General features: G+C 40.6%; 3 protein-coding genes across 3 annotated transcripts; 2 read left to right on the top strand and 1 right to left on the bottom strand.

The window, feature by feature from the left end:
• The first annotated feature begins 52 nt into the window (after positions 1 to 52).
• LOC116194887 (cysteine synthase) lies at positions 53 to 3,628 on the top strand. The gene is made up of 11 exons (XM_031523795.1): positions 53 to 374; positions 554 to 663; positions 931 to 988; positions 1,135 to 1,398; positions 1,503 to 1,640; positions 1,818 to 1,869; positions 1,979 to 2,028; positions 2,439 to 2,498; positions 2,715 to 2,795; positions 2,875 to 3,037; positions 3,121 to 3,628. The coding sequence occupies exons 1-10, from the start codon at positions 81 to 83 to the stop codon at positions 2,953 to 2,955; spliced, it is 1,188 nt and encodes a 395-aa protein (XP_031379655.1). The 5' UTR covers positions 53 to 80; the 3' UTR covers positions 2,956 to 3,037; positions 3,121 to 3,628.
• Positions 3,629 to 8,281: 4,653 nt separating this feature from the next.
• On the bottom strand, positions 8,282 to 10,059 carry LOC116194888 (transcription factor MYB60). Its single transcript, XM_031523796.1, has 3 exons — positions 9,684 to 10,059; positions 9,407 to 9,536; positions 8,282 to 9,300 (listed from the first exon to the last, which is right to left on the bottom strand). Exons 1-3 carry the CDS (start codon positions 9,814 to 9,816, stop codon positions 8,622 to 8,624), a joined length of 942 nt encoding a protein of 313 aa, XP_031379656.1. The 5' UTR covers positions 9,817 to 10,059; the 3' UTR covers positions 8,282 to 8,621.
• Positions 10,060 to 11,724: 1,665 nt separating this feature from the next.
• On the top strand, positions 11,725 to 13,434 carry LOC116197487 (presenilin-like protein At1g08700). Its single transcript, XM_031527643.1, has one exon. The coding sequence runs from the start codon at positions 11,886 to 11,888 to the stop codon at positions 13,248 to 13,250; it is 1,365 nt and encodes a 454-aa protein (XP_031383503.1). The 5' UTR covers positions 11,725 to 11,885; the 3' UTR covers positions 13,251 to 13,434.
• The last annotated feature ends 759 nt before the right edge of the window (positions 13,435 to 14,193 follow it).

Below are 14,193 nucleotides of genomic sequence, written 5' to 3'. Positions count from 1 at the left end.
CCTGAGTGGGCCGGAAAGTTCTTTAAACCCCCAGCCGTTCTATTTCCATCCATAAACCTCACCTCACTGAAGTGGTGGCCATGGCGGTAACTGCGTCATCACCCTCTCTTCGTAATCTTCTTCTTCCTCCTTATCGGCTCGCTGCTCCTCCGCGACGCCGTCTCGTGTCCGTCAGAGCTCCGGGCTTCTCCTTGAGCTATGGACTGGCATTTACGGCTGCGAGGACGCGTCCCATTGTTCGAGCTAGAGCTGCTGCTTCTTCACTGTACGCCGCAAGCCTGGAAGCAGAGGAGGAAGAAGTGCAAGCAGAAGACGAACTGATGGAAGGAGAAGAGGACACAGAAGCGGTCAATATAGCTGAAGACGTTAGTCAGGTGCTTCTTTTACTCCTCCTCGCCTCCATGTTCGCTTAGATTGCTATTGTTGCTGTTCTCTCCTCTATGCAGAGCTGAATTTCGGATAAAACGTTTGTTATCCTGTGCTTTCTGTTACTATGTCATCTCCCTGTACGGTCTGTATGGCGTTAATTGGTTCGTTTCACAATTGAATGTAGTTGATTGGGAGGACGCCCATGGTATATCTCAACAAAGTTACAGAAGGCTGTGTGGCCAATGTTGCTGCGAAACTTGAATCCATGGAACCTTGCCGAAGTGTCAAAGATAGGTAATTCTGATATACTGGCCACACTTATTTAGAAGCACGTATATTTCATATACCTCCGTGTACTTTGCGGATCATCGAGATCGTGGATTTATATTATGCATTGCCACCTATATTTTCTAGTAGCTCGTATACCTAGTGCTACGAGTACTCGAAATGGTAGAGAAGTAGTAGACCAGAAGACCACAAAGGAGTAGTTATGCTGCATGAGCTTTCTCGTGGATGAAGAACTTATGCTGCCTGCCTGTTATTGTACTATGATAATTTCAGAATCGGTTATAGCATGATTACTGATGCTGAGGAAAGAGGAGCAATTTCACCAGGAAAGGTCAGTCATCTGGTTCTTCCTGTTTCTATTCCTCCAAGTTTGTTATGTCGCGTAAAGACATCCATTTCCTTGTGACATCCCTGGCTATGATTTACTAATGATAAGCAGATGATCATTTTGGTGTTCTTGTTTCTTTCCTTGTGCAGAGTGTATTAGTTGAACCAACCACCGGAAACACAGGTCTTGGTATTGCTTTTGTCGCAGCCATTAAAGGATACAAACTCATAGTCACCATGCCTGCGTCTATTAATATTGAAAGGAGGATACTCTTACGTGCTTTTGGAGCCGATATCATTTTGACTGATCCAGAAAAAGGCTTGCAAGGTGCTGTTGATAAAGCTGAAGAAATTGTTCTTAGCACGCCGAATGCATACATGTTTCAACAATTTGATAATTTAGCTAACACCAAGGTTGTTTTATGTTCTATCTCTTGCAAAACTTCAGTAAGCGCTTGCTCATGTGAATCTCTTCTTGATTCACTTACGGTATGGTTGATTGTCAATTGCAATCGCAGGTACACTTTGAAACCACTGGACCTGAAATATGGGAGGACACCATGGGTAGTGTCGACATACTTGTTGCGGGGATTGGAACTGGCGGTACAGTTACAGGTACTGGGCGCTACTTGAAAATGATGAACAAGGATATGAAGGTCAGTCCACATTTTGTGAAATTTTCAGTGTATTATTTGTTGAGTCGCTGCATGTAATAATGATTCGTTGAGTTGAGTTGAGTGGCACTTCTTTGGCCCTTTTTTTATCCTGTTTGACCTTTTCATCTATCTTGTGCCATTGTTGGGCTTACAAATTTATTATTACAAATAATCCAGGTAATTGGTGTTGAACCTGCGGAGAGGAGTGTAATATCTGGAGATAATTCAGGTGAGAATGCATGAGTTCTGGTCTTTCAATTTGATGCTGACTAGTTTTGCTCTCTCCGGAAATTGTTTATGGGACCAAAATTCTGAATTTTTTCTTTTCTTGGGGGCAGGGTACGTACCAAGCATCTTGGACATTAATTTGCTTGATGAGGTTATCAAGGTATGAAATATTCTTTGCACCGTTTCTCTTTCTGTGGCTATATAGTATCATTAAATGGTACCAGAAGGTGCTGACAACCATACATAAAAGATTTATGCAAATCAAATGCACATTGTATAGTTTAATGCTTCGAAGTGGCATTATTTGATTATATAACCTTATTTCGTATAACCTTAATACTTCAAAGTAGAAGGTGCTGACAACCGTACTTTATGCAAATCAAATGCACATTCGTATGGTTTAATGCTTCGAAGTGGCATTATTTGGTTATATAACCTTACTTCGTATAACCTTAATGCTTCAAAGTAGATGATCAAGTGTCTTGTTGTTTTGTACTTGCTATGTCACCATGGGCCATGGCGATGCTTTTAAAATTCTTTGTTGTCATTGTCTCGTTCTATGTATGCTAGGTTACAAATGATGAAGCTATTGACATGGCGAGGAGGTTAGCCTTGGAGGAAGGTTTGCTGGTAATTTGAAGTTTATTTCCTTTCCCAAACTGGAAAGCTAACAATATAGAAAGTTTGTGATACTGTCATCCTACCCATACTTATGGACTAAAAGGAAATGAAGATCTTTTAATATTTTTTTGAGCATTTGAAGACATTTGTGATCATTGAAACTCCATGGCAGAGATTTTAACTCGTATTCATAAACTTAATTTTGTATTTTATGCCTGTTGCTAGGTGGGCATTTCCTCTGGGGCTGCTGCAGCTGCTGCCATAAGTTTGGCAAAAAGACCTGAGAATTCTGGGAAGCTTATTACGGTAACAAATACTGTGTGAAAAGGTTGCTTCACTCTTCTGGGCCTTGAAATTCAAGTTCGTCTTTGCTTTTTCTGCATAGGTTATATTTCCAAGTTTTGGTGAGAGGTACATTTCAACTGTTCTGTTCAATTCAATCCACGAGGAAGTCCAAAAGATGTGAGTGAGGAGTGTGAATAGCCAAGGAGGACTGACCATTTATCTTGTGAATAAGAAGCAAGCAACCTCAGTGTGTTGGCTGATAGGTATGCAATTTCTACGTCCTCTCAAGTCTATTATACACTTAAACTGCCCGCCATGCAATTTATCGGATTGTGAAAATTTTTAGGTGCACTTTTGTTGTGGAATGAAAGACCTTAAGAGAGGAGTACTGAGTAGCTTGTCACTTGAGAAAGGAGACTGATTATTGGACAACCCTCTCTCTCTCTCTCTCTCCCCCAAGCGACACCAGCTATTCTCATTAGCCCGGTACCTGTGCTAAACTATTACGGCTGTACATAGATTGTAAGAAGCAAATTCATGGACAAGCATCTGTCTTGAAGTGCCAGGTCATCCCGAAGGTTTCGCTGCTTTCTTGCAGGTCTTGTGAGAAAGACGAAGAGGCTTTTTGTGCCATGTCTCTCTGTCTTTCCTCTCTTGTTGCTTTGTGATAGGGCAATGTCTCAGTAGTATATCATGACACGAACCATGAAGGCTAATTGTGTATGTAGAGTTAGGGATGAGAGCCTCTCTTTCTCTCTCTCTTTTTCGTGGGTACCACCGGCATTTCTCTTAATCTTTGGAAATCACGAATTTCTCGGCTTGATTTATGTTAAAAGTGCCCATCTCCGGTGGAAGTATATGCATATTGGATTCAAGTCCTCGTGACAGTGCAAACACATTGTGTGACTAGAGAGGACTTGCCGTGGCCTCGTGGGCGGAGGTGAGGTGGCAAGTTCCACCGCATACATAATCACAATCACATTCACATGCTATGCCTGGTAGAACATTGATTCTTTTCATGCCCTTCGGGCCTATTAAGGTTTGGGCTTTTTATTGGGCCAATCGGAGACTCGAGTGGGCCTTCATAATTCATCGCGGCGATGGTAACACCGCCCTTAGCGCATTTATTACAAGCGGGCAAATTCCACCACGTCAGCCTCACCAAATGGGACACATCATCGGTGGGGATTCATTAGTGCCGCGGAGTCGGAGTCGGAGTCGGGGTCTCTCTTTCGACAGCTGATGATATCCGGGATAGTTTATACGTGCCTCAATTAATTCACCTTTTTCAGACATCTCCAAAGCAAACCATTTATTCTTGACTAAGGGGCAAGGTTTACTTGTAACATTGGATGATTACAAATTTTTTGATTTGTGAAGTTTGATTTGATTAGATTAGTTTTGGGCCTTGATAGCTGGGGAGCCATCACTAAACAGGAAAGGCCGATTCGTGTTCGAATTGTGTCCTGACGTTAACGGTGCAGATTGAGCCTGGATAAGGATGCCCTGTCAAAGTGATTGGACAACCGATTATGTATGAGTAAATTCTCCATGTGAGGCAGCTGTGCAAACCACGAAGCGTGGGGTGCTAATTAATCAATTATTAACGATGGTGAATGAAAGATCACGCTGAGTCAATTCGGTCACTGAGACATGTTCTTTATTAGGGAGGTGCTTTTATTGATCCTGCCTTATTAAGCTGGCGGAGGAGCCGATGAGTGAATTATTGCTCTGAAAGTGAAATTTGTTCTTGTTTATTAATAATTACATGCATCGTCAGCACACAATGTGACGCAGTTGACAAATTATATTTCATATTAGCAAATTTTATTTGCACTGCGAGAGTCGAAAAATTATTGGAAACATCTTATAATTAGGGCTGAGATAACTGTCGAAAGAAAATTAGATTAATAAATAAGTTAAAAATACTCCGTAACCTTTTCAAAAATAATATATATATATATATATATATAGTATTGTTCTGAGGTGTGGTATTCAATCCTATTACCATCAATTGGCCCATAGTAGACTCATCAGCCTAATTTGAAGGCCAATGGACGATACCTCACTTATTGCTGTGGACTCCTCGTAAGCACCCCCATCCCCCTCTCCCGACAAATTCCCCCTCATGTATTCAGCTTAGATGTTGACTCTAGAGGGAGATTTCACTAATCCTGCTCTTTGGTGCAGCGCACAGCTTAAATTTTGCATTCAATGCGGTGGGATCAACCCGCGAATTGGATATGAACCACAGAGTTTATCGGACTATTCCGATTAGCAATCGTGCTGATGTTCCCTATTCTATGGCCTTGAACATGTCAAGAGATATAGACACATAGCATAATAAAATGGCACGAATGGCTCCCGACGAGTATCGAATTTAAAACGTTTTGATTTCTAGAATAAGATGTGCTTTACTATGCACCATCTTTGATAACATTAATATGCTCTCTATCATATTCTTGCGATACGACACTTTAGGCCCTGGTACTGCTAGAGACCATATTCAACGGCGAAGGTTCTTCAGTACCGCACCGGAGCGGTAAGGTAAATCAGCTTCGACAATGAGAAGTAATTTCACTCCTTTGTCTTACATATGTTTTTGTGGTTTGTCTAAGATAAATTGGAGATTCTTCTGATTTTCAACTGCCTAACAAGACAATTTTCTGATTCTCAGGTTTTGGTACGTTGGTCATGCTGCCGTTAATAACTAACCTTTTTTTTTTTTCACTCCTTTTTGTCTCAGTATCAAAATTTTTCAAGAGTTTTTCTTTCTTTCCTTTTTGCGTTGACTGTCATGACTCATACGAGCTCAATTAGATTTGCCACGTGTCAGTGTGAAGACTGATAAGAGCAGTCTATATAGATATTATATAGATATAGATCGTAGTCCCACGGTCCCTAAAGATCTTTCTATGATATGAAATCACGATAACATAACGTGTATTATACTTTCAGTTCAAGTATTTAGTGTTTTCGTTCAATTATCTATTACTTTTAGTATTCGTAATTAGTATGAGTATTTATTACTCTTACTTTCAGTTCTAGTATCTTAGTTCAATTAGTGTTTAGTATTTGGTATAATTAATCACAAATAGTAAAAGTACTAAATACTTAAACTGATATACTAAGTGTGTCACAACAATTTGATGTGATGTTAGAATTCCACATATATAAATAAATACACACAATAACAATTGAGGTGGATTGGTTCAAATGACACCGCGTTTATTCCCTTTGAATAAGATATTGACCTCGAGTTTTTTGAATAGATGGTCCATTTGATTCAAATTAAACTAGTAAAAGTACTAAATACTCGAACTGAAATAGTAAATATTTGAACTGATGTACCAAATGTGTCACAACAATTTGATGTCACGTTAGAATTCCCCATAAATAAATAAATACACACAATAACAATTAAGATGGATTGGTTCAAATGACTTTCCGTTTATGAATATAGGGTCAATCTAATTCAAATTAAACTAGTCGGCCCTATTAAATTTTCAGACCCATACCAAAAAATACATTCAATAACATATATGTACATGTTATGTGTGTATGTAAGCAACAACACGAATGCTATTTTGCGCAAATGGAGAACAAGGATCATATAATTCCTGACATTATTTCGTGTGAGTGAGAAATATTGATGTGATGGGCCTTATTAAATATTAAAGATACAAATGAGATCTCCTAATTAAATAGCCGAAATATATGCAAACTTTGAATTTCATCAGGGATGAAATAAGTTGACACTCCCTTTGGATTGGAGTCATTAAAGGGAAAGGGAAGGGAGTGGAAGGTAAAAATTTACCTCCTTTAGAAATAGCTCAGTAAGGGAAAGGGAAGGGAAGGGAAGAGAATGAAAAAATTAATCTTGTTTCGACATACCTTCCATTCCCCTCCCTTTCCTTCCGTTTCTCTCATATTCAAACAAGCTATTAATGTAGAGATGGAGAATGCTGAAATGGAATTCTACATGAGTTGTTGAGCATAACGTATGTATTTCCAGACGTAAGTTAGACAACGATAATTTTTCCATCGGTCAAAAAACCAATTCGAAGTACATATTTGGGCATGTAATATCGGAACTCTCAAATGTATGTAGCGAATACGCATGTAAATATGGTTGTTATAAACAAATGAAACTCTCTTGACAATATATTGACGATAAGTTTCGCACTTCCGATTAGTATGAATGCTGCGGAGGGTCGGCCATCTGATGATCATTAGTTCGAATCTTCTTATAAGGTCGGGAAGTTGAAGTAGTTTCCATGGACGAGAATACCCGAAAGTAAGGAACTTCTTTAACTGGTCTATTTGAAAATGGTTTATTTTATTTTTTTCTCTACGAAGTGTTAACTAAGTGAGAAGTTAAAGGAGTACTAGTCACGAACAGTTGACTATTAGCATCTTACTATAAGCTTCCGACCTTGGCAGCTGCTCTAATAAATTTGCGACCAATCGTAACATTCCTTCCCCATTGTTCATACATATAATTAATTATGTTTCTAAAGATTTCAGGACCACAGTGAAGTCAACTAAACATATGAACATCAAGTGATGAGCTGGTTAAGGATAGAAGTCACAGAATGGGGATGCCAAAAAAAAAAGAAAAAGACTCAGACAGTTCCCTGCATCCTGTGAATACGAAAAAATTAGAAATTCACACAATAGTCCTTTTCTTTCTTTCTTTCCTTTTTTTTTTTAAAAAAAAAAAGATATCGTTCGGTTTGGAGGCCCTAGCGCCCAGGCGAAAGTAACCCGGCCTTCTTAAACTAGGATGCTTTCACGGCGGAGAGAGCATCGGCCAGCAATGGCGCAGGCAAGCTGACCTGAACCTCTATCCAAACTCATTTGAGCTTAAAAGGAGGTCATGTTTAATATTCACTTCGAAATTATTGAATTGCATGGTAATTATGAATATGAGAAATATTTTCAGCTGCCGGTAGAGAAAATAAACAACAAATGGTGCAAATTTTCCAGCTTTCTTCCTCTTCCTCTTGTTCTTATTATTGATGTTATTATTCACACAACAACCGAAAGGTCAAAATGAGATCACAGGTTTCCCTCTCATCTTTTCTTCGAAAAGAAGCCTACCCCTCCCTTTTCCAATTACCTCATTTACGGTGCAAGATTTTCGTGACACTTTCCCCTATTCCTCTCCTAATTTTAGATCACACACACACACACACACACATATATATATTTATTATAAATATTCTTCATATTATTATTATTTTAAGAATTTCCCTCCAATTTATTTCTAGTACTAGTACTATATTATATTCCTCACCCCATTTGCTTCAAAGCTCGAATTGTCGGCAAATGGGCATTGCCTTCTATAGTAAAAAGAGGATTGATCTTTTTGGTGGGAAGAATGATCTTTTTATCTTATATTGATCGGCCGAATTCGAATATATATTGACCTCCACGGATTGCAAGTTGCACAACCGGCCCGTAAAAATAGGGATTCTATATCAGAGAACGACTTCGATAATTCGTTGAAATAGAACGGAAATGGCATACAATTTCAGTATAGATGACGATTTTTCACATAGTGGCGCATGAAGATAGAAGCATGGATAATTTGGCACATAACTTCATCCATGGTCCTCTCTTCGCATGTTATATGGTTCTCCTAATAATTGAGTTACAATGCTAAAGAAACAAAGAACAGAGATCCCAACTTCTTAGAACCCCTCCCCCCCCCCCAAAAAAAAAAAGAAGAACAAAGCAAAAGGAAAGATCAGAAGATTGAACATTTTGATTTTCTTTATTTCTTAATTAATCTTAGTTCTAATTAAACTACTAATAATAAAAGTATTGTAGATGTTGAAACTATCAGAAGATTGAAGGCAGTTCCATTATCTCTTCCACTTGACCTCCGTTAGTTGTCTCATCGAACAGCCACTTCTCAAGGAAGGACAATGGAGGAGGAGGAGAAGCCTGCTGCTGCTGAGGATGATCAGATCTCAGCCTGCCAATGGCAACCTTCTGGTCACAGGTCGACGACTTGTCCCACGAAACGTTGGCGTTCAAATTCTCAAAGGACAGGATCGACTCGAACTCATCATGGGGAATCAAGCGATCTCCACAAAAAACCTCCTCTTGCTCGACCTTCGGGTGGTAGCAGCTGAGGGAAGCTGTAGCGTTCTCAATTGAAGAGTCCTTCTCTAGCTCGAGATTTTTGAGGTTGTAGTTGCCGCTGTTAGTAGTAGCAAAAGCGGTGGTGGTGTTGGTGCTGTTCTTCGGGGAGGATCTCATCCACCCTTCGAGAAGTCTTGAGATGTTCTCAGTGCTCGAAGCATACGTCGAGGAAGAGCTGCTGCTCGTGATATCTCCTGCCAAGCCTCTCCGCTGGTCGCCCAGAGTACTTCTCTGCACAAGCTGATCGTGGTGAGCCGTGCCCGTCTGATCTGAAGCTTGGAACTTCTTCAGCTTTTTCTTTAAGTGAGTGTTCCAGTAGTTCTTTATGTCATTGTCCGTCCTCTGCGGGAGGTATGAAGCTATGGCCGCCCATCTACCCCGACAAAAAGGAAAAGTTAACATAGTTTCACTCGCTCATGGACAAAACCCGGAACACATAATGAATTCAATCATGAAGCGGGAATCGGGAAGAAGATTACTTGTTACCCAATAAAGCTTGGAGGTGAATGATCATCCCTTCTTCATGAGGAGTGAAGTTCCCCCTCTTGATTCCGGGTCTGAGGTAGTTAGTCCATCTCAGCCTGCAACTCTTGCTGCACCTCAACAGCCCTTTTTGTGCACCATAACAGAACAAAGAAAAGACAAACTTTACCATAGAGAATCCAAGAACCTAAGAAGAACAGTTTCACGTTCGCAAAAATTTAAGTACAAGCTAATCCCTCGGGTCGAATCCCTGGGATGACGAGAATGAATTACCTGTGTTAGTGGGGACTGATCTCCAGTTACCGGGGCCATGTTCTTGAATGTAAGAGACGAGTATGATGTCTTCCTCAGGAGTCCATGGGCCTTTCTTGATGCCCACTTGATCACAGCATGGAGGTCTTCCCATGGCTCCTCTTTGCTAATCTAAAGAACAGAACGGAACAGGCCTACTCTAGAGAATCCTGATGTTGTCTCCTCTGTTATCTGTTGCTGTTCTGTCTGAAAACCTGCTCTCTCCCCCTCTCTATCTGATCTCTTCGGCACCGTGACCCATCAATAGTGCCATGACCATTTATATACTTGGGTGAAATTAATACCAAGGCAAGCACTTTTCTTTTTAACCCCGCCATTGATCTACCTTGCCGACTCACCCTTCCTTTCTTTTCATTAACTCTAATAATCTCGCTACACGAAACGCCAATCTCGTGTTAACCGATGCCATAGACCCGACTCATGACAGGCAATCTGATATTTTTACTTCTCTAGAATCCGCCCCTCATCTCGATGTGCACGAACCGCATTCGTGTTACAGTGTCATGTCAAATATAGTATCATTTAGTCTAGCATCGTTGAGTATATCTTCTTCGGTTCACATGCCAAGATGGGAAAGGAATGGCAGAGTCTTTCTTTCTTTGCCGTCATTTTCTTTATTTTCATGAGTCTCCTTCCCTTTTGGCTTAAAGAGTGCTTAGGTGGGTTAGATTAGCGATTCCAGGAATTGACTGCCCCCCACTAATTTCACATTGAATATTTTGCAATGACTTGTCCATTTGGTTTCACCAAAATGAATTTTCTTCTGCTGTCTTGCTATGGCTAAAGTTGTTATTACCATTTCAACATATTGTCCTGCCCTCAGTGTTTTGTGTAATTGGCAACGCTCTCTGCCCCCTCTTTCTTTGTAATTTTGGAAAAAAATGCTGACCCAGAAGAATATATAATGATTTACTCTTAGTTTGTTAGGTTAAGAGGCTTATTAAAAAAAAAAAAACGCACACGCAAAATATATGTATTTGGTTTCTTGTATCGATCAAAAACTTCACTTTTACGACAGTTTACACTCATTTTCCGCTACGCGAAACGTCCACAAAGACAATACTTCGGTTATATATGTTGTTGTCTGCAATTAAGAGGTTTCAATCGAGTTTCATTCTTGCCATTGAAAAATTTCAGGATATCGTGCATCGCATTTCAGGGGTCGCAATTTTGATGGTTTTCCAGAAACTTCTGGGGAAATACAGACAATAAAATCAATCAATTTTTTTTATATTATATTATATTTTATTTTTTGAAACATGGGGAAGGGTATACAACATGTGATCGCGAGAAATTAGGATTAAGAAAGAGGACGGAATTGACTTTTTGGAGAGTGGAGAGTAATGAGGAGGCGACCGACACAAACCCAAACAACTAATGCGGTTTCGGGCATGCCCTGAGATTATTGAAGAGGTCCACTCCTTTTGACCTCTATTAATATTTAATATTCCTTTGCATCATAAAAATAAATAAATGCATTTGCCATATTTATTTATTTATTTATTTATATATATTACACGCGAGCATATATTATTTTCGAAAACACTACCTCTATTGGCTCCTTGCACATGCTAATGTGGTCATATTCATATATATCGTAAGCCGGGATGAAAGATCTCGAAAATGGAATGCTACGGGGAAGTACCTCCAATTCACAGTCACTTCGCTATGAGCTAATTCAGAGAGAGCGATTAACGGCCTCGATAGTAAGACCAGTTCATATATTGTTTAAATGGGGCAAATCAAGTTCGAACACAATCTTTTGTCGAGACGTTGGTTCATACCGGGGATTAGGAAGTCCAATCTCATGCAACGATTGAGGAAAAGTCATCGAGGCCCATAGCAATGGACCGGATCATCCATGAGCAAGATGGGCCTCGATATATATATATATATATAAATACATAAAATTTTACATTTTTTTTTTTCATGTTTGTATATATGTATTTCTTTTTTAGTCCAAATTGCGAAAAGTAAACGGTGACTTTCTGAAATTCCACTTCGACACGCAGAGTTTGTCTTACTTTTCATCTCTCTCCCGTCCTACTATTCTCTCTCCCTTTGAAGCCCACTGAAGTTGCAGAGCTGCCCACGCTGCAAATGGCGATGCCTTAAGCCCTAAGTTGCCCACCGCCTGTTCGCCCGGATTCTTTCCCCCGAGAGATGGAGTCGAGCATCCTCGAATCGATCGGCGTCGAGATCATCGGCGTGATGTCGCCGGTCTCCATCTGCATGCTCCTCGTGGTCCTCCTAGTCTACGCCCTCTCCCCCTCAAACCCCTTCTCCACTCCCTCCTCCGCCCCGATCCGCACAGCCGCCAACCTCGTCTACCTCGAGAACCCCTCCGACTCCGCCACCCAGAAACTCGAGGGCGCCCTCCTCAATGCCCTCGTCTTCGTCATCCTCATCGCTGTCGTCACCTTCGTGCTGGTTGCCCTCTACTACTTCAAGTTCACCAATTTCCTCAAGAACTACACCCGCTTCTCAGCCTTCTTCGTGCTCGGCACCATGGGGGGTTCGATCTTCCTCTCCGTCATTCAGCATTTCTCTATTCCCGTCGACTCCATCACCTGCTTCCTGCTGTTGTTCAATTTCACCGTTGTCGGGGTCCTCTCCGTCTTTTCTGGTGGGATTCCGATTCTCCTGAGGCAGTTTTATATGGTTTGTCTCGGGATAATTGTCGCCGCTTGGTTTACCAAATTGCCTGAGTGGACTACTTGGGTTTTGCTTGTGGCGCTGGCTGTGTATGACCTGGTCGCTGTCTTGGCTCCCGGCGGGCCCCTAAAGATACTCGTTGAGTTGGCTTCGAGCAGGGACGAGGAGCTCCCGGCCCTTGTCTACGAGGCCCGCCCTGTCGCTCCGCAAGGTAGTGATAATCGCAGGTCGAACATGGGCCCCTTGGTTGCTGGATTTTCTGATTCAGGATCAGTTGAGCTGCAATCGGTTTCTGGAAACAATGCTCAGAACAATGTCATTGATGGTGGTAGAGGGAATTCGAGGAATGATGAGGGTGGAAGTCTCAGATATGAAGGGGAGGAAACGTCTCCATTGGTGGGTAACGTAAGGCAAAGGCACTCTTCCAGCAGTGACTCATCGGAGTATTCAGTGGTGAATGTCAATACTCCCAATAGAGTTGGGCAGTTGGGAAATAGGGAGTTGGAGATCGAGGAGATGTCCCCATTGGTTGAAGTTCCAGAAGTGGGGAATCAAAGAGAGCAAACTAGGGGGGATGATAATAGTGACGACGATTCAAGCTCGAACAGAGGTATTAGGCTCGGTCTCGGAGATTTCATCTTTTACAGTGTTCTCGTGGGCAGAGCGGCAATGTATGATTTGATGACTGTGTATGCTTGTTACCTAGCGATTGTTTCGGGACTTGGGTGCACCCTTATTCTGTTGTCTGTGTGCCGCCGAGCTCTGCCTGCCCTTCCCATTTCTATCGCGCTAGGCATCATGTTTTACTTCCTGACCCGGTTATTAATGGAACCTTTCGTTGTTGGTGTTTCAACAAATTTAATGATGTTTTGACCCGCCAGATGAGACATTACACTATATTCTGGGGCCTTCTGGGTTTTGATGTACACAGTCAGGGGATTATTGCGTTAATCACCTCTGATGTAACTTCTAGCAAGATCCAGGTTCATGTAGTGCTGCAACTTCAGGAGTATCTGGTAATGGATTAAATACAATGCAACTGGCATTTTCCTTACCACTTTGCTATTCTTAGATCAATTTTTATTTTGTCGATGTGAAAATTGCTCACTGTGCTTTCATTGAGGTAATATCTTCTACTAGGTACAAAAGCGTTTAGATTTATAGGGCACTGGTCCCATTAAGAAGGTAAACAATTTGGAATTTGGTTGACATAGATTGTGGAAACTTGGTTTAGTAGCTATAGAATCTTAGGAAACTCTTGGCCGAAATTGAAATATCTCTTTTTGCCCATATAGGCTTATCTTATTAAGAGACACAGTTCTTAAATATCAGTTGTCAATTTTTAGAAGAATATGGTCTGAATCTTCATTCAGCTCTGCCATATTTCCCTTGATTGTTTTCACAAACTCCATCATCTTACAATCGAATTCTTCTTATTGTTATCTAACAGACAGAATGATATCTAAATGATTTAGTATTTAATCATAAAAATAACGTGCCAAAGGCATTAAAATTTTTGTTTTGCTGATAAGTATAATCATTATCTCTGGCAATGCCATGTTTCTACATTATTAATGGGCTTGTTTTCCGTACCTTAGGAGAGGCCGTTTGGATTCAGAGTTAAAATTACTTTGATTTTGATTTTAATTTTGATTGTGGAAAAGGACAAATGAGATATGTTTATAAATTTGACTTGGGAAACGTGTGTTTTTATTGTGTAGTGTGTTGAGTTAAAGTTAAAGTTAAAATTTTTAAATTGAGAAATGTGTATTTTTGTTGTGTAGTGTGTTGAGTTAAAGTTAAAGTTAAAGTTAAA

The sequence above is a fragment of the Punica granatum genome, chromosome 2 (genome assembly GCF_007655135.1).
Source record: "Punica granatum isolate Tunisia-2019 chromosome 2, ASM765513v2, whole genome shotgun sequence".
NCBI lineage: Eukaryota > Viridiplantae > Streptophyta > Magnoliopsida > Myrtales > Lythraceae > Punica > Punica granatum.
The sequence above is the reverse complement of the archived record's forward strand: the minus strand, read 5'-3'. Positions and strand labels throughout refer to the sequence as shown.